This window comes from Hippopotamus amphibius, chromosome 5, assembly GCF_030028045.1.
Source record: "Hippopotamus amphibius kiboko isolate mHipAmp2 chromosome 5, mHipAmp2.hap2, whole genome shotgun sequence".
NCBI classification, from domain to species: domain Eukaryota; kingdom Metazoa; phylum Chordata; class Mammalia; order Artiodactyla; family Hippopotamidae; genus Hippopotamus; species Hippopotamus amphibius.
Genome location: NC_080190.1, coordinates 100,935,279 through 100,961,814, shown reverse-complemented (window position 1 = coordinate 100,961,814; position 26,536 = coordinate 100,935,279). Strand labels below are relative to the sequence as shown.

The following is a 26,536-nucleotide window of genomic DNA, read 5'->3' as shown; positions in this document are numbered from 1 at the left end:
ATCATCATTTATTTTGTTGTTCAGGTTGACCCAGATATGGTTACTTGGCCATGTTCTCCTGTAATTCTTACAATAGTATTAAGTCTTAATTTTAAATGGAGGACAGCTGTGGCTATATCAACATGTGATTGGTTGAAAATATTCTATTAGGTGTGGTTTCTTAATTAATTCAAGCAAATAGTGTTAATCATATTGAAAATGGTAATTTAGTCTAATATATGAATAAATTAACTTTTTTGTAGGTTTGAGTTGAATTTTGGGACATGGCCACTGCTTCACCAAGGTTTGATACTAGTAATAACCACAGTGGAAGGTTACAGTTACAGGTAACTGGTAAGTTATTTTCATAATAATTTAAAATAGTAGTTCCTTGATGAAACTTTCTTTTTAATACCTAATTCAGCAGACATATTTCATCAGTATCTTTTCTTTTAGATTCATGCCGTGGTGGATTTGTTGCAATAGGCCTCAAAGCTAGAAACCCTCTAAAAATATTTTATTTATTTAGTAAGTATTTATTGAACCTGTGCTGGATGCAGAGAAGCTGTATCCTCTTTGGTGGTGGGAGAATTTGGGTATTGGAAAAGCACCATTGAGTTGGTCCTTAAATGATTATTAGGATAGCGAAGGATGCTAAAAGCCTTTTTTCATCTACTTAAGCCATTCATTCAATCATTGGGCAAATATTTGTTAAGTGGAATTCCATATATGAAAACACAATGCCCTAGTATTCTAGGGACTTACTATATAATGTTGAGACAGGTTTGTTTTGCATGGACAGTTACCATGCAAAGTTATCATTAAGTGGATGCAGTGAGAACTTAGAGGAAAGTGTTATAGGTCTGCTTGGGATTGGAGATGGCCTATAGATAGATCTAGGAGAATAGGGTAAGAGAAAGACTCACAGAGGGTAACACTTTGACTCTTGTAGGAAGGATCAGAGTTCATCTCAAATTAGATCGGCAGCCAAAAGCATGAGAGTGAGAGGGAACAGCATATGTAAAAGCATGAAAGAGTCTTGGTTAGGTGACTTGATATAATTTATTCTAGCTAGTTGGAGTAATGATTCAAGGAGTGGTCCTTAAACGAGCAATTTTGCTTGTAGAAATTTATCTTGCAGGTATTTATATTGTTTATATATGCATATAAATAATGTCCATATATGATGTATGTATTTAGTTTATATATATATATATATGAAATATCTGCAAGGTAAATTAGTAGAAGTAACAGAGAAAGAGTTTTTAACAGCAAAAGACTGGCAGTGGAATTCTAGATAAACAGTGACGTGAAACAAATGAGTCTGTACCATTAGGAGCCAAGTTCTAAGATAATATTGTTAAGTGAAAGAGCAAGGTATGGAATAGTGTGTATAGTATGTGACCATCTGGATGTGAAAAAGGAGGGGTGTTTGTGTGCGGCTCTATGCTTAGAACATTAGAAATAATATTTGCCTTAGGAGGTTAGGATAAGAAGGAGATATACTGTAATTCCAACAGTACTCATTACTGTGAGGTCAGTTGTTTCTAGGAGTTTTCAGTGAACAGAGCTAGAAAATGTTTATTTTCTTAGAAGAAGCAAAAAACAAATCCTGAGTTCATGCTGATATTTCCAATTCAAAATAATAGCTGTAGTTTCCAAATAACCATTTTCCACTAAAAGGAGAAAAAAGGCTTCATTTGACTTATCTCTTTTCTCTTAACCTCAGAATTTTAATTCTAAATGACATTAACACACTTATATCTGTTTTATCCTAACACACACACAGAATAGCAACATTAAAATTACCGAAAGTGACAGGCCCATTCATTGCAGTTTTAAGATTTCTTTGTGAGCTTCCCCTCCTTACCATGTATAGTCAGAGTACCATGTTTCTAAGAAACTTAAAGTAATTTTCCATTTGGTTATGCCACCAACTGAGTTAATCAGTTAGATTCATTGATTTCAGTTATTTGTTTTTTATTTAATTTTATCACCATGTAAAGCATTTATACAGTTCTGGAGTCAAAATTATTAAATCAAGGTATATTTGGAGAAGTCTGGCTACTCTATCCCGTTCCTCTCCTGTCTCTCCCCTGCCCTTTTGGTAAACATTTTTACTAGTTTTGGTTTATCCTTCCATTTCTTCCTTTTGAAAATATAAGCAGATATGCACAGTGTGTGTGTTCACATCTCTCCTCCCAACCCCCTAGTTCTTAGCACTTAGTTTCTGCACCTTGCTTTTCTTCATTTAACAGTAATACCCTGGAGTAATATCCATAGTAGGGTATTCCATATACCTTTTTATCGCTGCACAGTAATCTATTGACTAAATATTACCAAAGTTAATTCAGCTAGCCCTCTGTTGATGGACACTGGCTTCCATCTTTTGCTGTTGCAACTAGTGCTGCAATAAAGAGCTTCATGCGAATGTCATTTCTTATTTTTGCTCGTGTCGTTAGGATAAAATCCTAGAGTGAGATTGCTGCTGGGTCAGAGAGTAAGCACATATACTAATGTCAATGACAGTTGACCCCTGAGTCACAGGGGTTACGGGTGCTGACTCCTGTACAGTTGAAAATCTGTGTATAACTTTACATTCAGCCCTCAGTGTCTGTGGTTCCACATCCATGGGTTCAACCAATCGATGATTGTGTAGTTCTGCAGTATATCCTTATTTTTAAAAATCTCTGTGTAAGTGGAGCCGCGCAGTTCAGACCCCTGTTGTTCAAAGGCCAGTCCTCTGCATAGAATCTGTACTATTTCTGTGTTCTCGCCAGCTGTCTGTGAGAGTGCCTGTTTTCCTGTAGCCTCATCAAGATATGCTATCAGGCATGTTGACAGTTAGGTAAGAAGTGGTATCTTAAGTGTCATTTTAAATATCATTTCTCTCATTATGAGTGAGGTTGAGCCATTTTCAAGGGATATTTGCATTCAGTTTTCTGTGAACTATGAAAATTTTGAAGCAATTCCCTGGTGATTCTGATGTGTATTCCACTTAAGAACCAGTTATAAGTGTAATTCCTAATACTTCTGCTTTTGCTCTACATAAGCTTAGAGCCATATATTTGGTTTCCAGTGTTACTTGTGCAGGACCTGTGGCCAGTATATCTTAGGTGTAACTTTCTTCCTGGTCTTTACCTAATGTATGAGTACTTCGTTGAAATAACAAAGCCCTGATCTAGCTGATTTGAGCCAAAAGGCAACTTGTAGAGAAGCTATCAGGTAGCTCATAGAATCATCGGAAGTCTAGATAACCAAGTGGAAAATAGCCAAGATAGTGCCTCCAGTTATTTATCACTTTGAGTATCAATTATTGTTCTCCTTTGAAATACAGTGATGCTCTTGGGAAACCAAACTTGGACCTATGCTAAATGGCACCAGGTTTTAGTGCCTTGCTTTTCTCTCTTCTCTTTTCCTTGTCTTTGTCTTTCATTTTGATGATCTAGTTTTTTAAATTACAAAACCTCTAAAATCCACAATCTTATTGGTCTAATAGTACCTTGTGGAATAAATATGTACTCCAGTTTTACCAAGGAAGAAACTGAGAATCAGATTAAGTAATAAGAAACGAACCAAGGTCTTAGGTTGTTGTTCCTTTTATTAGGTAACAATTACCTCTGTATTGATTTTTCTTTATTTTTAAGATTATCAGATAGTACCAGGATTAAGGTCCCCTCTGCTTTTGCAGTCTGACAGGTCATGGTCTGTAAACTGAGACACTCTATTAGCTTATATAGTTTTATTCTTATTTCGTTCTTAACCCATATCTGATTGGCAGCAACAGATAAGAATAAGAATATTGATCATGGAAAGTGGGAAAACTATAACAGAAAAAAATCAAAGTGAAAACTACCTACCATAACATGGTATAAGTTTACTATAGAGAAGCGCCTGTATATGAGGGTTAATAGTGCACAGAAGTGCATCATCTTCATTAGTCTAGATTTCAGGCTTTCTATAGGAAAGTAGCAGAAACAAAGTGTGCAAGATGGATAAGAAGATAAGATTTGAGATTGAAAAACTAATGGGCTGTTATATTCACATTTATAGTTTTTTGACTGTTGTGTCTTATAGTATCTTAATAGTTTAGTTTTTAAATTAAAAAGCGTAACCATGTGTCATATTTTTTTGTATGTGTTGTAAATTATGGGTTTAACTTTATTCTTGTCAAACGCTTCAGCATTTATGGAATAAGCTATCTTTTCCCATTGATTTGAAATACCACCATTACCACATACTAACATTTGTTCTTTTCTTTTCACCTCTGCCCTTATAGCACAGTCAGGCTGCTTAATTATTTTCATTTTGTGGTACTTTTAAACAATACATTAAGGGAGAAATCTCTCATTACTTTGAATTTTAAAATATGTATTATTCTCTTTCTTTACATTTCATTTGAATTTTAGTCTCCTTCCCTTTTCCTCCCCCCCTGCCCCCCAAAATCCCATTAGTAGTATTTTCATGTAGATCATTTAAAAACAATTTATTAAAGTGCTCGCTTTGGCAGCACATATACTAAAACAATTGGAACGATGCAGAGAAGATTAACATGGCTGCGATGCAACGATGACACAAATTCGTGAAGCGTTCCATATTTTTAGTTTATCAGTTGTAGTAAATGTACCACTTTTGTAATGGGGAAGGCTGTACGTATGTGGGAGCAGGGAGTTTATGAAAAATCCCCCTCAATTTTGCTGTCAGCCTAAACTGCTCAAAAAAATAAAGGTTTAAAGAAAAATGAAAAAAATAAAATAATGTATTAAATTGGCAATAATTGAAATCTTTCAGTGTTTAAATTCCCAAATCCAGGGATAATCATGTCATTCCCTGCAAGTTTTTTATGTTCATCAGTCAAGTTTTATAGTTATCCTCATGTATGTATATTTCTTAACGTTTATTACTAGATTTTAGGGGGGTGGTGTTATTATGAATGGGATTGTTAAATTCTCCCACAGGTGCACAGAGGACTCTCTTTTTCTGATAGATTTTCCATATTTATGTAACCTTACAGTAGAGAACATTCAGGTATAACACCAAAGGAAACTCATGAAATAGGAAAATAAAATCTATGTATTCCACTAATCAGAATTCTTATTTGAATTAAAAAGGTTATCTTTTGGTTATTTAAAATCATAGTATTCGTTATTATATATGCACACTTTTGCCATAATATTATAAATTCCTTGTGAGATTAAAAATTATCTTTTAAAAATCACTTTCCTTACCCTGCCAGCATCTGGTATTATTGAAGACTGTGCCAATTAAAAGTATACAATGGATATATTTTGAATATGTCTTCAAGTAACTCAGAAGAGTTAATACTATGCAGTAGGTCATAATAGTAATAGAGAAATAGTCACTATTGTTGGGTGCTAGGCATTTGTTGATAATAATAGTACCTCGGATGCCTTTACCAGTCCTAAGAATCAGATACTGTTTATTGTTCCCCTATTTTTCATATGAGAAAGTTGAATGTTAGGGAGGTTAATTGGCTTACTTAAAGTCAGACATCTAGTAAGTGGCAGAGTTAAAATATGAACCCAGATGTGTCCAGCCCAGCACTTATTTTAAAGTCTCTTTTTTTGAAGAGCAGCTTTGGAATCACAGCAAAATTGAGAGGAAGGTACAAAGATTTTCAGATACCCCAACCTCCACACATGCATAACCTCCCCCATTATTAGCATCCCTCACCAGAGTGCTATGTCCATTACAAGTGATGAACCTACATAATCACCCAAAGTTCATGGTTTACATCAGTGTTCACACTTGGTGTTGTACATTCTCTGGGTTTGGACAAAAGCATAGTGACATATATCTGTCATTATAGTATTATACAGAGTACTTTCACTGCCCTAAAAATCGTCTGTGTTCCATCTATTCATCCCTCACCCCTGCCCCCCCAGTCCGTAGTAACCACTGATCTTTATACTGTCTTCATAGTTTTGCCTTTTCCAAAATGTTATATAGTTGGAATCATGCAAGATACAACTTTTTCAGATTGGCTTTTTTCACTTAGTATTATGCATTTAAATTTTCTGCATGCCTGTCCGTGACTTGATAGCTTATTTCTTTTTAGCACGGAGTCATATTTCATTGTTTGGATGTACCAGTTGTTTATCCATTCACCTACTGAAGAACATCTTGGTTACTTAGAAGTTTTGGCAGTTACATAAATAAAGCTGCTATAAATATCCATGTGGATGTTTTTGTGTGGACATAAGTTTTCAGCTCCTTTGGGTAAATACCAAGGAATGCAATTGCTGGATCATATGGTAAACCTATGTTTAGTTTTTAAGAAACCATCAAACTGTCTTCCAAAGTGGCTGAACCATTTTGTGTCCCCACCAGCAGTGAGTGAGAGTTCCTGTTGCTCCACATCCACCCCAGCATTTGGTGTGGTTAGTGTTCTAGATTTTGGCCATTCTAATAGGTGTGTAATGGTATGCCATCGTTGTAACTTATATTTCCCTGATGACTTATGATGCTGAGCTTTTCATATGCTTATTTGCTGTCCATATATCTTCTTTGGTGAGGTGTTTGTTTAGGTCTGGCCCATGGGGTTGTTTGTTTTCTTATTGTTGACTTTTAGGAGTTCTTTGTGTTTTTTGGACAGTAGTGCTTTATCAGATGTGTCTTTTGCAAACATTTTCTCCTTGTCTGTGGCTTGCCTTTTCATTCTCTGGACGTTGTCTCTCACAGTGCAGAAGTGTTGAATGTTAATGAAGTGCACCTCATCAGCTGCTTCTTGCATGGGTCACGCCTTTGGTGTTGTATCTAAGAAGGCATCCATTGGCCATACCCGAGGTCACCTGAATTTTTTCCTGTGTTATCTTCTAGGAGTTTTATAGTTTTGTGTTTTGTATTTAGGTCTATAATACATTTTGAGTTAATTTTTATGAAGGGAATAAGGTCTGTGTTTAGAATGCATTTTTTTTGCATGTGGATGTCCAGTTGTTCCAGCACCATTTGTTTAAAAGATATCCTGTGCTTTTAACACCATCCAGTACTGCCTTCCCTTTCTTTCAGTATGTAGATAAGTCCTGCGTATACTAAGGAAATGACTTTATTTGGAGTGCAGAAAATTTGGTTGGGGAATTTCTTGGGAGAGGTCTTTGCCTTCTATATTACTTTGGTGGCATTGAATTTAGAGCAGTTTAGAACAGAGAAGGATGGAAGTGAATTTTGCCAAGACCCTGTTAGTAACACTTCAGACATAACATTAAACACTCTTTGATTGCTTTATGTTGTCAGTACTTAAGTACAGTATTTCCTTTGAATCTTTTCCTGTTCTTCAAACGTGAATTGAGGACTACTGTATTTCAAATACTCTACTTCTGCTGAAGCATCTTTCGCATCATGTTGCAGTAATTTATTTGTGTGACTGCTTATTTACATTACTGTTCCCTCACAGTAGAATGGAAGCTTACCTCAGCTTGTTTATGTTCATATTTTTACCATGTGGTACACATGGCACAGAGGGGGCTTTCCTCTTTCTCATCTCAGACCCACAGTGTTCATAGCTAATTGATTATAGATGTGATCTTGATAAGTTCTTATTACTACTTGGTAGTCAGTACTTTGCCCTGAAAGTATGTATTCCCAGTTTGAATTAGTAGTTGTAAAAATTATTTAAAAATCAAATGTTTAGCCTAAATTAACCAAGTCTTCCTCCAAGTCAAGTAAATTCAATTTAAAACACACTTTCTGTAAAGGGTTATGATTAACTTCTATAGTGACATTTTGATTTTAACGTTTTTCTTTGAAAAGGCAAATACCTCCTTTTTTTGAAACCAACTTTCTAAGAAAAGCATTTTTAAAAAATTACAGAAGTTTATATAATTTCATATGGGTAAGCTGTGAATACTACCTGACAGAGATTAATTGATATATTGAATCTGAAGGTAATTACCTTTCTCTTGGTGCTTGATATAGTTCAGTATTTAAGTTCAAACAGTTGGCAAGGATGTGGAGAAATCAGAGCTCTTATGCAGTGCTGCTGGGTGTGTAAAATGGTACAGCCACTATGGGAAATGGTCTGGCAGTTATCCAGCAGAGTTACCATATGATCCAGAATTCCACTCCTAGGTATATGCCAAGAGAAATGAAAACATATGTCCACACAAAAACCTGTACGTGAATGTTTATAGCAGTATTATGCACAATTGCCAAAAAGTGGAAATCAAATGTCTATTAACTGCTGAGTGGATAAATAAAAAATGGTATGCCTGTACAGTGGCATATTACTTGTCAATGAAATGAATAAAAATACTGATATATACTACAACGTGGCTGAACTTTGAAAGTATGCTAAGTGAAAGAAGGCAGTCACAAAAGACCACGTTGTATGAATCCATTTATATGTAATGTCCAGAATAGGCACATCTGTAGAGATGCAGAGTAGATTCGTAGCTGCCTAGGGCTGGTGGGAGGAGGTGGAATGGAATAGGAGGGTGACTGCTTAATGGTATGGGGTTTCTTTTGGGGATAATGAATGTGTTTTAAAATTGCTTGTGGTGATTCATGGTTGCACAACTCTGTGAATATATTAAAACTATTGTGCAGTTTAAATGGGTGAATTATATGCTATGTGAATTATATTTCAATAAAACTGTTAAAGTCAAATGGTTCTCAGGCATTAACAATAACCCTTTTGTATTGTTTCTTCCTCCTGCCAGTGAAAAGAATTTGAGTTGCATAAGAAGCGCAATTCTATTTTTATTGATTTATACTACTTTGTGGCTAAATATATTCACTAGTGATTATCATGTTTCTGTTAGTTTCTAGTGCCAAACTAAAAAGAAAAAAGAACTGGTTTGGAACAGCAATATATACAGAAGTAGTTGTAGATGGAGAAAGTAAGAAAACAGCAAAATCCAGTAGTTCTTCTAATCCAAAATGGGATGAACAGCTAACTGTGTAAGTATCTGGCATAAAGAATGCAAAATTTTCAGAAGAGAGTGCTTCTTGGAATGTTTTTCTGGTGGTGGTATGTTTTTTGTTTTGTTTTGTTTTTCGGTGTTCTTTTGTTTGATTTGGTTTTTGGTTTTGTTTGGTAAGATGACCTGAAAATAAGGAATGCTATTTTTTAGTGTGACTAGACAATTTTAATTATGAAAAAAATTTTGGTTAGTTTTATTTTCTTTAGAAATGAAGCATAATAATCCTTTCTTTTGCTTTACAAACTAATATTTTCTGTACAGCCATATTTTTTCTTGTTGTCATGTAAAAATAAATAGGGCAGAAAATCATTTGGCACTTCTGAAATACAATGTTATAAATTTGTGTATAGTGAAAGTGTTATAACTGATGCGGTCAACTGTCTTGGTATTTGTTCGAGTAAAAATAGTGTTATTGTGAAGCCTTAATAAGACATTTGATGTATTGCTGGTGTTTTGGTTTGTTAATTACAAAAACTTCTAATCTGAGCAGTAAAGTCCTAATGTATGTGAAAGTAAATATTTGCTTTTATTTATAATTCAGATAGTTTACTATTTCATTTAATATTCTTTCCTCAAATAAGCTGAATTCATGGCTTTTTCAAAATTATTAAAGTAAATGTATTCTCCTGTATTTTTATTATAATTTTACCCTTACAGAAATGTGACCCCACAGACTACATTGGAATTTCGAGTTTGGAGTCATCACACTTTAAAAGCAGATGCTTTATTAGGAAGAGCGACAATAGATTTGAAACAAGCTCTCTTAATACACAATAGAAAATGTAAGTTTTTTTTTCTAATTTTTGTTTCTTAAAAAGTTTATTTTAGACACCTTGAGAATATCCTAAAGTGCAAAAGCAAAAAAAAAAAAAGTTCTGTATTTATAAAGAACTTCATTTATTGCCTGTGATTGCTTTTAAGTTTTTATAGCATTATATGAAATAAGAAATATTTACCCCAGCATTTCTCTGTCCAACAGATATATACAAAGTAATCCCAGTCATCCATGAGTATACCGTTATCACTGATCATCAGTGATGTATTTTATACTTAAAGACTTGAAAAGATGATCATTATCTAAACCTACTCTACTTTGTTTCTTAGCTAATAACAATTCTGTTTGTAGAAAATAAATTCTAACCCTTAAATTTTCTTTTTTCATTATCTAACTAGTTCATTTTTAGAAAATATGGACAATATAGAAAATCACAAATATAAAAATTATCTGTAATTTTTGCTATCCAAGGATAACCACTGCTAATAATTTGGTCTGTTGTTCATAGACACAGATTTCTTTTTCCTTCTTTGTGTCTACTGATTTATCCTCTTCCTTTTTCATTTAAGAATATAATATGAACATTATGTTTCCATGATATTAAAGTTTTCTAGTGTGAGGATTCTTAAAGTAGTTTAAGCTTCAATTATTTTTAAACTACCTATCATGGTATGCAAAATTTGGGGGTATATACATGTGTTTCTAATTCTGAGGAGAGAGTTTAATGCTTTTATAAAATTCTCAGAATATTGTGTGATCCAGAGAATATTAAAAGCTGGAGTCCTAGTTTATGATTTAACTAATTTCTTATTATTTGATATTTAGGCAGCTTCTAATCACTCAAACCAATACCACTATAAATGGTTTTATGTTCATCTTCTTATTTCCTTAGAAATTTTCCTAACAGGTGTGCTAGGTTAAGGGTTAAAATGCTAGTTGTTTTTTTTTTAAAGCTCTTTATTGCAATATAATTGCTTTACCCTATTGTGCCAGTTTTTTCTGTACACCAAAGTGAATCAACTGTATTTATACATATATCCCCATATCCCCTCCCTCCTGCGACTCCCTCCCACCCTCCCTATCCTGGCCCTCTAAGTCATCACCCACCATCGAGTTTATCTCCCTATGTTATGCAGCAACTTCCCACTAGCTATCTGTTTTACATTTGGTAGTGCATGTATGTCAGTGCTACTCTCTCACTTTGTCCCAGCTTCCCCTTCGCCCCACCCCAACCCCATGTCCTCAGGTCCATTCTCTACATCTCATCTTTATTCTTGCCCTGTCACTGGGTTCATCAGTACCATTTTTTTAGTTTCCATATATATGAGTTAAGCATATGGTATAAAATGCTAGTTTTTAAAATAAGTTAATTTTTTGAAAAGTTTTTACTGCTTTTAACAAGAAAAATTAATGTGTAACTAGAAAATCTGTTTCTGATGTGGTTTTTGGACATTAGGAGTTATGAGTCAAGAAAATGTAAATGCCACACTAGTTTTTATGTGTAGTGATTTAAAAAAAAATTCTCTTAAGCATTGAAAGTTTAATTCTCTGTTATGTCATGGCTTTTGGTCATTAAGTTTATCTTGGTTACAGAAATAAGTAGTAGGTCTTGTAAGCATACGTACCTTGCTTGGTCTGATGGTGGCTGGATTTGTACTTTTTTGTGGGCTCTCTGGCACGATTGGGGTAAATACGTCATACCTCAGTTAACCTATGTTATTTCAGAATTTAGTATTTGGTTTCACCTATTTTTATGCTATTTCTGCTCTGGTTTAAGCTTTTGCATGGGACCTCTTTTCTAGTGCAAAAGCTGTTTCTCATAATCTCACAACCCAGAGATAATGAGTGCTAATATTTTGGTGAATTTTGTCTACATGTGTGCATGTATAATTATTGGGATCATATTCAGTTTCATGTTCTGCTCAGCTCTCAGTGTTATATCATGTGCATTTCTTTGTGTAATTCAGTGGTATTCTTTGAAAGCTAATTTTAGTAGTTTCATATTTTATCCCAAACTATAATTTTTAAACCATGCTCCTACTGTTGCCATTTAGATTGTTTCCAAATGTTATGTTAAGCTGTACTGAACCTTCATATAAAGGTTATAATTGCGCTCTATACAAAGATTATAACATTTATCTGCCAAAGTCATTTTGTAGAAAGATTGTAATCTCTATATACTTGGAAATGAAACTCTTATAAATTACATAAACTTAAAGTTATCTCTTATGATTTAATTGAGCAGAATATGCTGAGAGAAAAAACAAAATTTTATAAACATTCATGCATGTCTGAAGTCAGTGGCTTCAGAAATTGTAGTAGCAGCATCCTGTATATCCTAGGCAGTCAGTAATTTTTTTTTTTTTTCCCTGAAATTGAAAAAGTGTATTAGTTTTCCAGGGCTGGCATACCAAAGCACTGCAGACTGGGTGGCCTAAACAACAGAAATGTACTTTCTCACAGTCTGGAAGCTAGAAATCTGAGATCAAGGTGTTGACAAGGTTGGTTTCTTCAGAAGACTTTCTTCTTGGCTTGTAGATATCTATCTTTGCCTTATATGTTCACATGGTCTTCCCTGTGTGTGTGTATTTGTGTCCAAATTTCCTTCTCATAAAAGGACACCAGCACTTCCCTGGTGGTGCAGTGTTAAGAATCTGCCTGCCAATTCAGGGGACACAGGTTCGATCCCTGGTCCGGGAAGATCCCACATGCCATGCAGCAGCTAAGCCTGTGTGCCACAACTTAGGGAGCCTGCACTCTAGAGCCTGCGAGCGACAACTACTGAGCCCACGTGCCACAACTACTGAAGCCTACGTGCCTAGTGCCCATGCTCTGCAACAAGAGAAACCACTGCAGCGAGAAGCCCGTGCATCACAACAAAGAATAGCCCCTGCTGGCTGCAACTAGAGAAAAAGCCCGCGCGCAGCTACGAAGACCCAGTGTGGCCAATAAATAAATTAATTAGTTACTTTAAAATAAATAAATAAATAAAAGAACACCAGTCGTATTGGATTTGGGCCACACTGATGACCTCATTTTAACTTAATTACCTCTTTGAAGATCATATTTCCAAATAAAGTCACCTTCTGGGGTACCAGATTAGGACTTAAACATATGAATGGGATGGAGTTGGGGGACAAAATTCAGCGTATAACAGAAAGGAAGTAAGTGAATTTCAAAAATTAAAGTTGTGATAGAATCACAGAGCTCTAAAGGCAGAAGAAAGCTATGGGCATTAATCCCAGTCATTTGCTTTATTGATTAAATAAGTTAATCTAAGTGATTGCTCAAGAACAGAAGTAATTGCAGAGTTTTGACTAGAGCACAGGTTTTCTTATTCTTAGCTGCTCAGTTTTGAACAGAAGTTATAGAAAATTTGGTCCCAGACAACCTTGTAGGATTTACAAAAATACTCATAATTGATAAAAATCCTTGGTTGCCTTTGATTCAGGCTTTTGGTTTAGCACTTGGACATTATCCCTCTTCAAATTTATGAGGCTAATTTCTTCCTGTACTCAGGGCCTTGACATTTTCTTCTCTCATAAGTTCATGTTTTTATGTATCTGTTCTCCTGATGTATTTGGGGTAAGGGCAGAGTATTAATCTATTTGAATAGGTTTTTGTTGTTGTTTTTGAGGATACTTCTTTATCCTTCATGGTGTATTATGAATTGTTACAGTCATCCACAGCCTTAGGTAAAATTCACAACTAATCCAGCATAAAACCATCTGTATTTTCCTGATAAAAATCCATCCACAGCCTACTGGGTAGGTTCTTTCACTTCAAGAAATAAAAAAATACATAGAAACAAATGACAACGAAAACATGACAACCCAAAACCTATGGGACACAGCAAAAGTAGAAGAGGGAAGTTTATAGCAATTCAGTCTCACCTCAACAAACAAGAAAAATCTCAATCTAACCTTACATCTAAAGCAGCTAGAGAAAGAACAAAGAAAACTCAAAGTCAGGAGGAAAGAAATCATAAAGATCAGAGCAGAAATAAATGAAATAGAAATGAAGAAAGCAATAGCAAAGATTAATAAAACTAAAAGTTGGTTCTTTGAGAAGATAAACAAAATTGATAAACTTTTAGCCAGACTCATCAAGAAAAAAAGGGAGAGGACACAAGTCAATAAAATTAGAAATGAAAAAGGAGAAATCACAACTGACACTGCAGAAATACACAGGATTATAAGAGACTATTACAGACAACTATATGCCAGTAAAATGGACAACCTAGAGGAAATGTACAAATTCTTGGAAAGGTACAATTTTTGAAGACTGAACCAGGAAGAATTAGAAAATATAAACAGACCTATCACAAGTAATGAAATTGAAACTGTAATTAAAAATCTTCCAAAAAACAAAAGTCCAGGACCAGATAGCTTCACGGGCAAATTCTGTCAGATATTTAGAGAAGGGCTAACACCTATCCTTCTCAAACTCTTCCAAAAAATTAAAGAGGGAGGAACACTCCCAAATTCGTTCTACGAGGACACCATCACCTTGATACCGAAACCAGACAAATATCACAAAAAAAGAAAATTACAGACCAATATCACTGGTGAACATAGTTGCAAAAATCCTCAACAAAATACTAGCAAACAGAATCCAACAGCACATTTAAAGGATCATGCAGTATGATCAAGTGGGATTTATCCCAGGAATGCAAGGATTCTTCAGTATGTACAAATCAATCAATGTGGTATACCATATTACCAAATTAAAGAATAAAGACCATATGATCAAAAGCTTTTGACAAAATTCAACACCCATTTATGATAGAAACTCTCCAGAACATGAGCCTAGAGGGAACCTACCTCAACATAATAAAGTCCATATATGATAAACCCACAGCAAATGTTATTCTCAGTGGTGAAAAACTGAAAGCATTTTCACTAAGATCAGGAGCAAGACAAGGATGTCTGCTCTCACTGCTCTTATTCAACATAGTTTTGGAAGACCAAGCCGTGGGCAATCAGAGAAGAAAAGGAAATAAAAGAATCCAAATTGGAAAAGAAGTAAAACTGTGACTGTTTGCAGATGACATAATACTGTACATAGAAAATCCTCAAGGTGCCACCAGAAAACTACTAGAACTAATCATGAATTTGGTAAGGGTGCAGGATACAAAATTAATGAACAGAAATCTCTTGCATTCCTATACACCAGTAACAAAAGATCAGAAAGAGAAATAAAGGAAACAACCCCATTTACCATTGCAATAAAAAGATTAAAATACCTAGAAATAAACCCACCTAAGGAGGCAAAAACCTGTTCTCAGAAAACTATAAGATACTGATGAAAGAAATAAAAGATGACACAAACAGATGGAGGAATATACCAAGTTCTTGGATTGGAAGGATCAATATTGTGAAAATGACTATACTACTGAAAGCAATCTACAGATTCAGTGCAATCCCTATCAAATTACCAATGGCATTCTTCACAGAATTAGAACAAAAAATTTTACAATTTGTATGGAAACACAAGAGACCCCGAATAGCCAAAGCAATCTTGAGAAAGGAAAACGGAGCTGGAGGAATTAGGCTCCCTGACTTCAGATTACACTACAAAGCTACAGTAGTCAAGACAGCATAGTACTGGTACAAAAACAGAAGTATAGATCAGTGGTACAGGATAGAAGGCCCAGAGATAAACCCTCACACACATGATCACCTAATTATGACAAAAGAGGCAAGAACATACAGTGGAGAGAACACAGCCTCTTCAGTAAGTGGTACTGGGAAAACTGGACAGCCACATGTAAAAGAATGAAATTAGAACACTGCCTAACACCATACACAAAAATAAACTCAATGGATTAAAGACCTAAATGTAAGACCAGACAGTATAAAACTCTTAGAGGAAAACATAGGAAAAACACTCTTTGCCATAAATCACAGCCACATCTTTTTTGACTCATCTCCTAGAGTAACAAAAATAAACAAATGGGACCTAACTAAACTTAAAAGCTTTTGCACAGAAGAGTAAACCATAAACAAGATGAAAAACAACCCTCAGAATGAGAGAAAATATTTGCAAATGAAGCAAAGGACAAAGGATTTATCTCCAAAATATAGAAGCAGCACATGGAACTGCATATCAAAAAAACAACCCAATTAAAAAATGAGCAGTCGGGGAAGGGAGGGAGTACGGGGATGTGTGTATGGAAACAGATGATTGAACCTGGTGTACCCCCCCCCAAAAAAAATAAAAAAATTAAAAAAAAAAAAAAAAAACTAAAAATAGAACTACCATATGACCCAACAGTCCCACTCCTGGGCACATACCCTGAGAAAACCATAATCCAAAAAGAAACATGTACCACAGTGTTCATTGCAGCACTATTTACAATAGCCAGGACATGGAAGCAACCTAAATGCCCATCAGCAGATGAATGGATCAAGAAGATGTGGCACATATATACAATGGAATATTACTCAGCCATAAAAAGGAATGAAATTGAGTTATTTGTAGTGAGGTGGATGGACCTAGAGTCTGTCACACAGAGCGAAGCCAGAAAGAGAAAAACAAATATTGTATGCTAACTCATATAAATGTAATCTAAAAAAAAAAAATGGTACTGATGAACCCAGTGACAGGGCAAGAATAAAGATGCAGATATAGAGAATGGACTTGAGGACCTGGGGAGGGGCGAAGGGGAAGCTGGGACGAAGTGAGAGAGTAGCATTGACATATATACACTACCAAATGTAAAATAGCTAGCTAGTGGGAAGCTGTTGCATAACACAGGGAGATCAACTTTATGATGGGTGATGACTTAGAGGGCTGGGACAGGGAGGGCGGAAGGGAGTCGCGGGAGAGAGGGCATATGGGGATATATGTATAAATACAGCTGATTCACTTTGTTGTACAGCAAAAAATGGCACAACAATGTAAAGCAATTATATTCCAATAAAGAGCTTGAAAAAAAAGAAAAAAAAAAATGAGCAGAAGACATAGACATTTCACCAAAGAAGAAATACAGATGGCCAAGAGGCATATGTAAAGGTACTCAACATCACTTATTATTAGAGAAATGCAAATCAAAACTACAATGAGGTGTCACCTCCCACCTGTCAGAATGGCCATCATCAAAAAATCCATAAACACTAAATGCTGGAGAGGGTGTGGAGAAAAGAGAACCCTTTTGCACTGTTGAGGGGGAATGCAGATTGGTACAGCCACTGTGGAGAACAGTATGGAGGTTCCTTAAAAAACTAACAATGGAATTACCATATGATCCAGCAGTCCACTGCTGAGCATACACCCTGAGAAAACCATAATTCAAAAGGACCCATGTACCCCAATGTTCATTGCAGCACTATTTACAATAGCCAGGATATGGAAACAACCTAAACAGCCAGTGACAGATGAATGGATAAATAAGATATGGTACATATATACTCAGCCATAGAAATATTACTCAGCCATAGAAAAGAATGAAATTGGGCCATTTGTAGAGTCTGTCATACAGAGTGAATTAAGCCAGTAAGGGAAAAACAGCTATTGTGTATTAACGCATATATGTGGAAATCTAGAAAAATGGTACAGATGAACCTATCTGCAGGGCAAGAATAGAGATGTAGATGTAGAGAACGGACATGTGGACACGTGGGGGAAGGGGAGGGTGGGACGAATTGGGAGATTGGGAGTGACATATGCACTGCTGTGTGTAGAATAGCTAGCTAGTGGGAACATGCTATAAAGCACGGGAAGCTCAGCTCGGTGCTCTGTGACAACCTAGATGGGTAGGATGGGGGGGGAGGTCTAAAATGGAGGGGATATATGTATACATATAGCTGATTCACTTCATTGTACAGCAGAAACTAACACAACATTGTGAAGCAATTATACTCCAATAAAAAAAAAATCCTAGGGAGCCTTCAAATCCTTAACCTTCATTTGTTTTGTGTAATAAACCTCGTTGGATGGCATCCAAACCCATGCAATGCTTTGATACCTTATCTCAGAGCTTCTGTGAATTTAAACCCTCATTTGCACCTCAGCCTTTAGTTATATGTTCGGATCTCTTGAACACCATTCTAAATTGTGGAAATTATTTAATTGGCTTTGTAGAGCTATGTGGTATTTTTAGCTTTTTTTTCTTTATGTCATTAGCATTAGATACTGATATATGAGGTATATTTCTTCTTCTCAAACCTACTATTTCTTAAATTGCAAAGGAAAAATCCCTCTGTTGTCAAAGATAAAGCCAGACACTAGCAGTAAGGACATATTTTAATCAGTGATACAGTTTTTCAGTAAGGAAGAAGTCCAGCTTGATTTGAACTCAGCTTCAATTTATACAGAGGTAAGGGAGTAGAAAGGGGCAAAGTGCAAGCTAAATGGAGTCAGGGAAGTGAAAAATTACAAAGGGTTGATCAGTGTAAATGCAATTAGGCCAGCTTTCTCTAAGTTAGAATTTTATTCTCCCACAGAGACTGAGACCGAGGCCCCATCCTTCCTGATGATTACATTTCAGAGGAATAGCTTAAATGCCCCTGAGTAGGGGACACTTATACATCTTAAAGGGACAGAGGAGAGACCCACCATTAAAAGCCCTTAGGGTGCTTTTAAGTGCTCTTAGAAAGGGTGGCCTGTCACAGATGTTGCCTGGAACAAACAGTAAATGCTTTCAAGGCAGGGTAGGGTCTTCTTGAGTTGTTGGAACTATGTTACTGTTTGTTAAAATCTTTTAATTTTTGGGAGGGTGGGGTGGATAAAGTCTTTTGTGCTGAGAGTTTGCAGTTTTTATAGGCCAAGATTGAGGCCAAGTTGAGAAGATGACTCAGAGGAGCCTGTCTTGAATTTGGGCAAGGAGAAAATCTTTCTCATCATATTCATGGATCAACAGTCTAAGAGTAGTGTCACTAATTCCTAGGTTAAGGTGAATATAGAACTTCATTTGATATTTCAGTTTTGAAACTGACAGAGCCACTTTAAACACTTCAGAGAGGAGTCAGATGTCTGCCTTTCAAACACTGAAATTTACACTGGTTTTTGTTTTTTTTGTTTGTTTTTCTGGTGTTAGTAGCTTTTGTTAACAAAAGTATTTTGAAAACCATTAAGATCACTTCAAATTGAATTATGTCCAAAATGATTTACAGTGAAAATTATCCCTTACGTTGAATGGTAGAGAAGCAGAGCAGAGCAATGTGTCATTTATGATAGAAGACAGAGCATAGTCAAATTTAAGTTTATTAAAACATTTTCTTTTATCCTTATTTACTTAGTTAATACTAGTTATTTGATTAGTCTGCTGAGTCTTAAGTTTTCTTTTTAAAATTCACTTAGTATCAGCACAAACTAAGATATGTTAAGCCAAGGTTTTGAACAAATAATTTTTTCATTACTGGTGATAAATGCATTTCTATCCTTTGGAAAGATTTTTAGGATTGGAATTACTAGGTGAAAGGGAATAAACATTTTTAAGCCTCTAGCTATGCATAGCTGTCTGATTGCTTTCTGAAAAGTTATAATAATTTGTACACAAAATGTAACATCTGAGAGTGCCCATTTGGAAACATTTGCTGCACTAGTAGATGGAAAGATGAATGTTTTTCTTACCAGAGCATGTCTTTACCTGTCACTAAAGTCAGATGTTTATGGATCATATTTCGTCTGTGATTGTCATCTTCTTTGTACATTTTTTATTGGTTTGTTCCTTTTTGTTCTCATTGATTTATAAAAGCTCTTACTTTTTTCTCCCAGTTAATCATTTGCCTCTTTATATTTTGTCCCCGGTTTTGATTTATAGAAGTTTAATATTATTTCAGTCATTAAAGTTTATTCACTTTCCATTGTTATTATGCTCAAAGAATTCTTTCCAGTCCCTGTATTTAATAGCTGTCTATTTTCTTCCACATTTTTAACTTTATTTTTACTTTAATTTCTTTTATAAATTCTGAAAGTTATTTTGTTATATGATGGGAGATGGGAACCTAACACGCTAACTTGTTGTATGATGTAATGAAAAGATTTAGGGTTCAGAAGACCTGGTTATTCTTGGGACTGTTACTTACAAGCTTTTGTAACCTAAAATTTCTGTCATAATCATATTTAAGAGTATGTTGGCCAGCCTCCAAAGTGGCCCTCATACATTCCTACCTTCTGCTATTTTGTACATTTGTGTAGCCCCCTCCCACATTGAAACAGAAATGGTCTGTGTGACAAATAGAATATGCAGAAGTAGTGATATATGACCTCCAAGACTTGGTCAGTGAAGACATTTCAGCTTTTGCCCTGGTCTCTTAGATTACTCATTGCAGGAAACAAGTCACCATTGTAAAGACTCTCGACAGGTCTGTAGACGGGCCCAAGTAGAGAGGAGCTGAGGCTTCTCAGCAGTCAGTGCCAACCTGTCGGCTCTGTATATGAGCCACCTTTTAGGCAGGTTTTTTCACCCTCCCAAATTACTGGCCCACAGAAACTATGAACAATATTAAGTGGCTGTGGTTTTTTTTTTTTTTTTTTTTTTCTTTTTCAGTATCCAAACTTTTTATAGTTATTTTAAGTGACTGAATTTTAAGATAATTTGTTACCTAGCAAGCAATTTAAAAAAATAGCTTCAGAATGTGACTCTGAGCTAAGTCTAGTTCTGTAAAATGCCTTGAAAACCAAGAGTTTTGAAGATCTCTTGCTTTCTGTGGGGACAGAAATAGTGTATGTTTTTGACAAGTCCCATGATGAAAGGATAGATTATCTAGTCATATATGTAGCTCCCTAGAAACTCAGGTTCAGACCGTTCTTTTCCCCAGTTAAAACTAAGGAAGAATGTCCAGGAGGTAGGAAAAAAAAATGAGCTACTGCCTTGTAAGTTTCCTGAGAACAACCCATCTTAATAGTTTATTTTAAATTTTATTAAGCACCTACCTTCTATCAGATATGGAGGATACGCCACTGAATTAGATGAATAAGAACTCTTGCTCTATTGGAAACATAAGTATAGTTGGGAAGATAGGATGGACCTCCCCCCTCCCCCCTTCATCCTGGTAGTAAGTCCATTGAAGAAAGCAAGTCAAGTAATGTAGGGAGAGGTCGGCCTTAGGCTGGCCAGGGTTTATCCTGCTTTCCCAGAGTGCAGTATCTGGCACGCACTAGGCATTCACATATCGAATGGATGAACATGTCTGAGTTGGTTTGTTTATACTGTAATAGAATAATACCCTCATATTCCACCCCATCCCCCACACACACATGTAGAGAGAATTATTTATGTGATAGTCCTCCCAGTTTTATGACTCAGAAATGTTATATTCCAGTCTTCCATGTTTAGAATTGTGAAAGGCTAGATGTTGTAAACAACCTCCCATTGCAGAACAATTAGGTCCTGGATAGGACAAATTTCTGTGACATAGATGAATTTTGCAAAGAGGCAGGGGTGGTCTCCAAGGCACCCCTTCTTCTGGAAAAAAAAAAAACGGTGAAGAAAACCTTATGAACTGGAGTTAATTAGTAGATGATGCTGACAGCAGTTTTGGTTGACAGCCAGCTAGGGGAGCTGAGCTTAGACTCCTATAGTCTGGACTCTTGTGGTGTCCTCACACCACTGAGAGGATAAGAAACTGACCCCGCCTGTACTAAAGCTCGAAGATTACCCATAGATTAATATGAGAAAATGAACTCATTATCAAAGAGTACAAATTATAAGAAGCCACCCATGAGCAGAGGTTGGCAAACATTTTCTGTAAAGGGCCACATGGTAAATATTTAGACTTTGCAAGTCATATAATCTCTCTTGCACCTATTCAACTTTTCCATTGTAGTGGGGAAGCAGCCACAGAAAATAATGTACGTGAATGAGCATGGCTGTGTTCAAATAAAATGTTATTTACAAAAACAGGTAATGGGCCAGATTTAGCCTATGATCTGTAGTTTGCTGATCCCTGGAATAGAGGGTGGAGTAGAGGAGATATTTTAAGAGTTAATGGCTGTAGGTTTTTTGAACATTGTTGAAAAATAAATCCACAGGTTCATGATATCCAGAGCAGGATGATAAAGAGGAAGTCATGGTTTCATCAAAGTGAAATGCATGATATCAAGGACAAAAGAGCAGCTGTGGAGAAAAACTGGTCATTTGCAAAGATTTATAAATTAGACTTACATAATTAGCAGTAATAAGATAAGATAGTGGAAAAATATCTTCAGAGAGTTCAGAGGTCATTATCAATATAAAGTTGGCATGCCCAAACACTTACAGATTTTTAAAAAATTAGAGGATTTACCACCAAAAGACCTACTTTAAAGGGATTTTGAAAGGCTATTCTTTTTTTTTTTTTTTAACTTTTATTGGAGGATAGTTGATTTGCAATGTTGTATTAGTTTCTGGTGTACAGCAAAGTGAATATGCATACATACAACCATTTCTTTTAGATTCTTTTCTCACATAGGCCATTATGGAGTGAAAGCCTCTTCTTAAAGAATCTACTCAAACCGCTAAATATTTTAGCAATGAGAGCTAAACAAATACTTTAAATAGAGAAAGGTGACAAAACATAAAATAGAATGGTGGTCAGTATAGTTTTTTTCAGATATAGATTGTTAAAATCTAGCTAAAACTGAAATTCGTGCTTTTGTAGGGTTGGTTTTTGTTGGGTTTTTTTCTTTTTTTTGATACTTTAATATTTCCTCTAGTTTCTCTGTTTTTATTGATGTTGATTTTGTGATGTGGAGTGGAAATGAGGTTTATGGTGGTGAAAATGGTTGGGGTAGGTCTTCTACAAGGTTTTCTTTATTACGTGATTCTTAAATTTTTTGCAAAGAATTCCTATCTGGTGATTAGTGGCTCCAGATTTTTTTTTTGTCTTGTCTGTATTTGGATAATTAGTCAATATGTTTATGCTAGACATTTTGTAAATGGGGAAAAAATTTGTTAAATATACGAGGGACCAAAGTCAAGGACATAATGTAAGAAGAAATATGTTTCATGATTGCAAAAGTGAAGATCAGATTGAAGTAAGTGGCCTCATTTTGGGTAATAAAAGGATCACTAATACTTTTGGTATATAGTCTGTGGGATAGAAGTTGTTGAAGCAAAATGATCTTGAGTTTAAGTAAGAACTAGATATCCTAATAATAGGAAGAAATATTTGACCTTATATGAAAAAGAAATAAACTATTACCATTTATTGAGCACTTACTGTGTGTCAGATGTGGTGCTAAGAACTTTCTCTGTGGCTTTGCATTAGGACCTTATGACAGTTCCTTTAGTTTGATGCTTTTATTATCTCCAATTTGTAATGAGGAAACTGAGGCTTTAAGTAGTTTACTTACTCGAAGTACTGCTAGAAGTTCCTGAGCTAAATTAGGAACCAAACCCCCTGACTGTCCTGCAGAAATTTTGTCTTAACCAAAATCTTATGTGGTACCTTGGGCCAAAGAGCAAGTAGGCAATTGCTGTGCTTATTATCTAGATATATTGTATGTTCTCTGAGGTTTATGCTGTGCAAAGGGGCAATTAAAGATAATGTTGAAAGTATGTAGTGGAGGGAAAGGAGTCATTCAACTCGGTGAGAAAGGAAGTGATCCTGGTGTAGTATAGAAGGGCCTACAGATAAAAGCAAATAATTCCTTCCAAATGTAGCCATCAAGCCCCGAATTAGAGTAGTTCTTGATATGTATTTTTGATTTCTAAAACGTAATTTTGATCACTTCTCGGCCTTTTGGCTAAGATCAAGTGTAAAACGTAATTTTGTATATAACAAAAGCTTTTAAATTAGTTTTTTGTTTTGTTTTGTTTTTGTTTGCCCCCACCCCCAGTGGAAAGAGTGAAAGAACAATTAAAACTTTCCTTGGAAACCAAGAATGGCGTTGTGCAGACTGGTGAATTAACAGTTGTGCTTGATGGACTGGTGGTTGAACAAGAAAATACTACAAACTGCAGCTCATCTCCAACCAGTAAGCTAACTTCATGTGTTTTAAAATTTGAAGGAAAAAAAACCCAGCAAGAAGTGTATAAAAACTAGTGTGTTTCCTTTTTGTTATTCAGTAGAAATACAGCAAAATGGTGATGCCTTACATGAAAATGGAGAGCCTTCAGCAAGGACAACCATGAGGTAGAATGTTTTATTTTAGTATTTGTGACAAAATAATGTAACATTTACCATATATGAAGTTTTTTTTTTTTAATAAATTTATTTATTTTTATTTATTGGCTGTGTTGGGTCTTTGTTGCTGTGCGCAGGCTTTCTCTAGTTGCAGCGAGCAGGGGCTACTCTTCATTGCAGTGCATGGGCTTCTCATTGCGGTGGCTTCTCTTGTTGCAGAGCACAGGCTCTAGGCATGTGGACTTCAGTAGTTGTAGCACATTGGCTCAATAGTTGTGGCTCGCGGGCTGTGGAGCGCAGGCTCAGTAGTTGTGGCGCACGGGCTTACTTGCTCCGCGGCATGTGGGATCTTCCCAGCCCAGGGATCAAACCTGTGTCGCCTGCATTGGCAGGTGGATTCTTAACCACTGTGCAACCAGGGAAGTCCTGAAGTTTTTAACCTTCATTTAGAGTTTATTGTAGAATTTAAAAGCTTATATCTAAGCATATCATTTGGTTGAATTCTTACCAGAGTAGTTTTAAAAAATAACAGCTTTAATGAGATAATACACATATTGTTAAGTAAAAAGTGTATATTTCAGGGGTTTTTACGTTAGCAGAGTTGGGTAACCATCACTGCTGTCTAATTTCAGAACATTCTCATCACCCTTAAAAAGAAACTCTGTACCCGTGAGCATTCTTTCTCCATCCCTCTTTCCTCCCATCTCCTGGCAGCAACTAATCTTACATCTCAGTGGATTTACCTATTCTGGCCATTTCTTGTAAATGGTATCATGCAATATATGACCTTCTGTTACTGGCTTCTTTACTTACTATAAGGTTCATCCATGTTGCAGCAGGTGTCAGAACTTCATTCTTTTTTATAGGAAATGGCTTTTAAAAATCTATATTTAGGCATATTTTATCAGTAAATTGAATCAGATAATGTAGAAAAATGATTATCTTATTGCTGTCTGAATTGGCAGCTTGCTGTAATCACTAGAAGATAAGTGTTGCACCGATTGTGGTCTCCGCTCAGAGATCATCCTGCCGTCTCAGTGACTCGCATACGTTCCACATTTGATGACAATTAATAGACTTTCTGATTGAAATATTTTGAATTAGAATAAAAGCATATAATATATAAAATATAATGGAATGAACACCTGAAAAAATGAAAATATGTTGCTGTGAAATTGACTTGTTGCATTTGAAAAAGCATGCTGATATATAACAAAATAGGACTTTTATTAAAATCTACAGTTACTAATATTACTCCTAAATTGCTAATGGCAATCATTTAATGAGTGATTTTCATAGAGCACTTGAACAGATAAGTATGTCTTCTGAATATATATTTGGCTTAAATTTATTTAGTATACACATTATAATTTACATTGAAAGAATTCAGAACTGAAAGAGTACAACAGTTAGGTAGATTAAAATGCATTAGCATGTGTGTATGTATATCTGTTCTTATAATTTTTGAAATACAATTTTAGATGGGTAAAGGAGCTTGAATCACTACTAACCTAAAACCTAATATTGTTTATTACTTAATAACACATTTTGAACCAAAGATTAGTTCTACAAAACCAGGAGAACTTGAGTTGGGTTCTTTTACTCGGACTCTCAGATCACTGATCCTTGCTGGCTGGCCTGGGGAGGGGTGTACAAGTCAGAATCACTTGGGAGATTTTTTAAAACTTTACCTGCCCGTAGTTCCTGAACACATTTCATTCTAAATATATAGGTGACAAGGGAAAGTATCATTTATTCATCCGGGTACTTACTGAATACCTGCTTGGTGCCAGACACTAGTCCAGGCACTGAGGATACCAGTCCTGTTCCTGTGAAATTTTCATTCTGGTGGGATAGAGGTACATAGTAGATAAGTGAAGAAATAAACTGGCTAATTGGTCATAGCGATAAGAACTATGAAGTCATTGAAATACACGACAGGGTGACAGGGATGTAAAGGAGCCTGTTTTAAAGAGAAATCTCAGGGAATCGCCTCTGAGGAAGTGCCGTTTGAGCTAAAATTAAAAGGCCAAAAATGTACCATTCATGCAGAGATTTGAGGGAAGAGCATTCCAGGCATAGGAAATAGCAAGTAAAAAGATGCTGACTATTCTCGTTAATTTATGCGCTGCAGATTCTTCTAACTCTAGAGTATATTTAACCTTTCTTTGATAATATTGTAAGTCATTATAATTTTACTCCCTGTATCTAATAATTTATAATAACGTTTGAAGACTTTTCAGCACAGTTTTCATATATTGATATACTAGTGTATCTCCTGCAAGGTGGCAAGGTGGAGCTTGGAGAGAGAGATCAGAGAGATAGATGGGGTGGGGCAAGACTGAGATGTGATCTGATTTATATTTTTTAAAAAATTAAGGCTGCTCTCTGGAGAAGAGATACAGGTGACCTGTGTATTTGGAAAAGCTCTCCTGGTCACTTACATGATATCTCCTAACTCTCTGCTAGTAAGATTTAAAATGTTTGATTTTATAGTTGTAGATATATTTGTGTATTCATTTGCAGTAATGAATACACTGTAAATTCTTGTAACTCTGGGATATAATATTTAGATTTTTCTGATCATCATGTACTCATTATTTTAGTGCTGGTACATAAAAACTTGCGATCAGTTTTTGGAGACGTTTTTGGTCTTTCAGTATTAAATAAAATTACAATAAACAGTTTGGAATTGATTTTATAAGTTTCATGACCTTTTTGAAAATACTTTCAGAGCATTTTAAATAAATATTAATATCCTTAGACTTAAATATTTAAAATGTACA

The 26,536-nt window shown here is 35.5% G+C and overlaps 1 protein-coding gene, 1 non-coding gene and 1 pseudogene across 10 annotated transcripts in view; all 3 read left to right on the top strand.

Moving 5' to 3' along the window:
- Window positions 1-26,536, top strand: part of WWP1 (WW domain containing E3 ubiquitin protein ligase 1) — a 117,710-nt gene that overhangs the window by 33,618 nt on the left and 57,556 nt on the right. For 3 of the 9 annotated variants that reach the window (XM_057736461.1, XM_057736460.1, XM_057736462.1), the window contains 5 exons: window positions 243-333; window positions 8,760-8,898; window positions 9,579-9,703; window positions 23,464-23,601; window positions 23,693-23,759. In XM_057736461.1, the coding sequence (XP_057592444.1) occupies window positions 264-333; window positions 8,760-8,898; window positions 9,579-9,703; window positions 23,464-23,601; window positions 23,693-23,759 (539 nt within the window). In that variant the 5' untranslated portion in view covers window positions 243-263. Of the gene's footprint in view, window positions 1-242; window positions 334-8,759; window positions 8,899-9,578; window positions 9,704-12,080; window positions 12,198-23,463; window positions 23,602-23,692; window positions 23,760-26,536 lie in introns of those variants that run through there. The other 6 variants (XM_057736456.1, XM_057736457.1, XM_057736458.1 and 3 more) reach the window with 4 other exon arrangements.
- Window positions 4,474-4,581, top strand: LOC130854681 (U6 spliceosomal RNA). Its single transcript, XR_009054127.1, has one exon. It is a non-coding gene; the product is annotated as a U6 spliceosomal RNA (small nuclear RNA).
- On the top strand, window positions 23,351-23,488 carry LOC130854751 (U2 spliceosomal RNA; annotated as a pseudogene).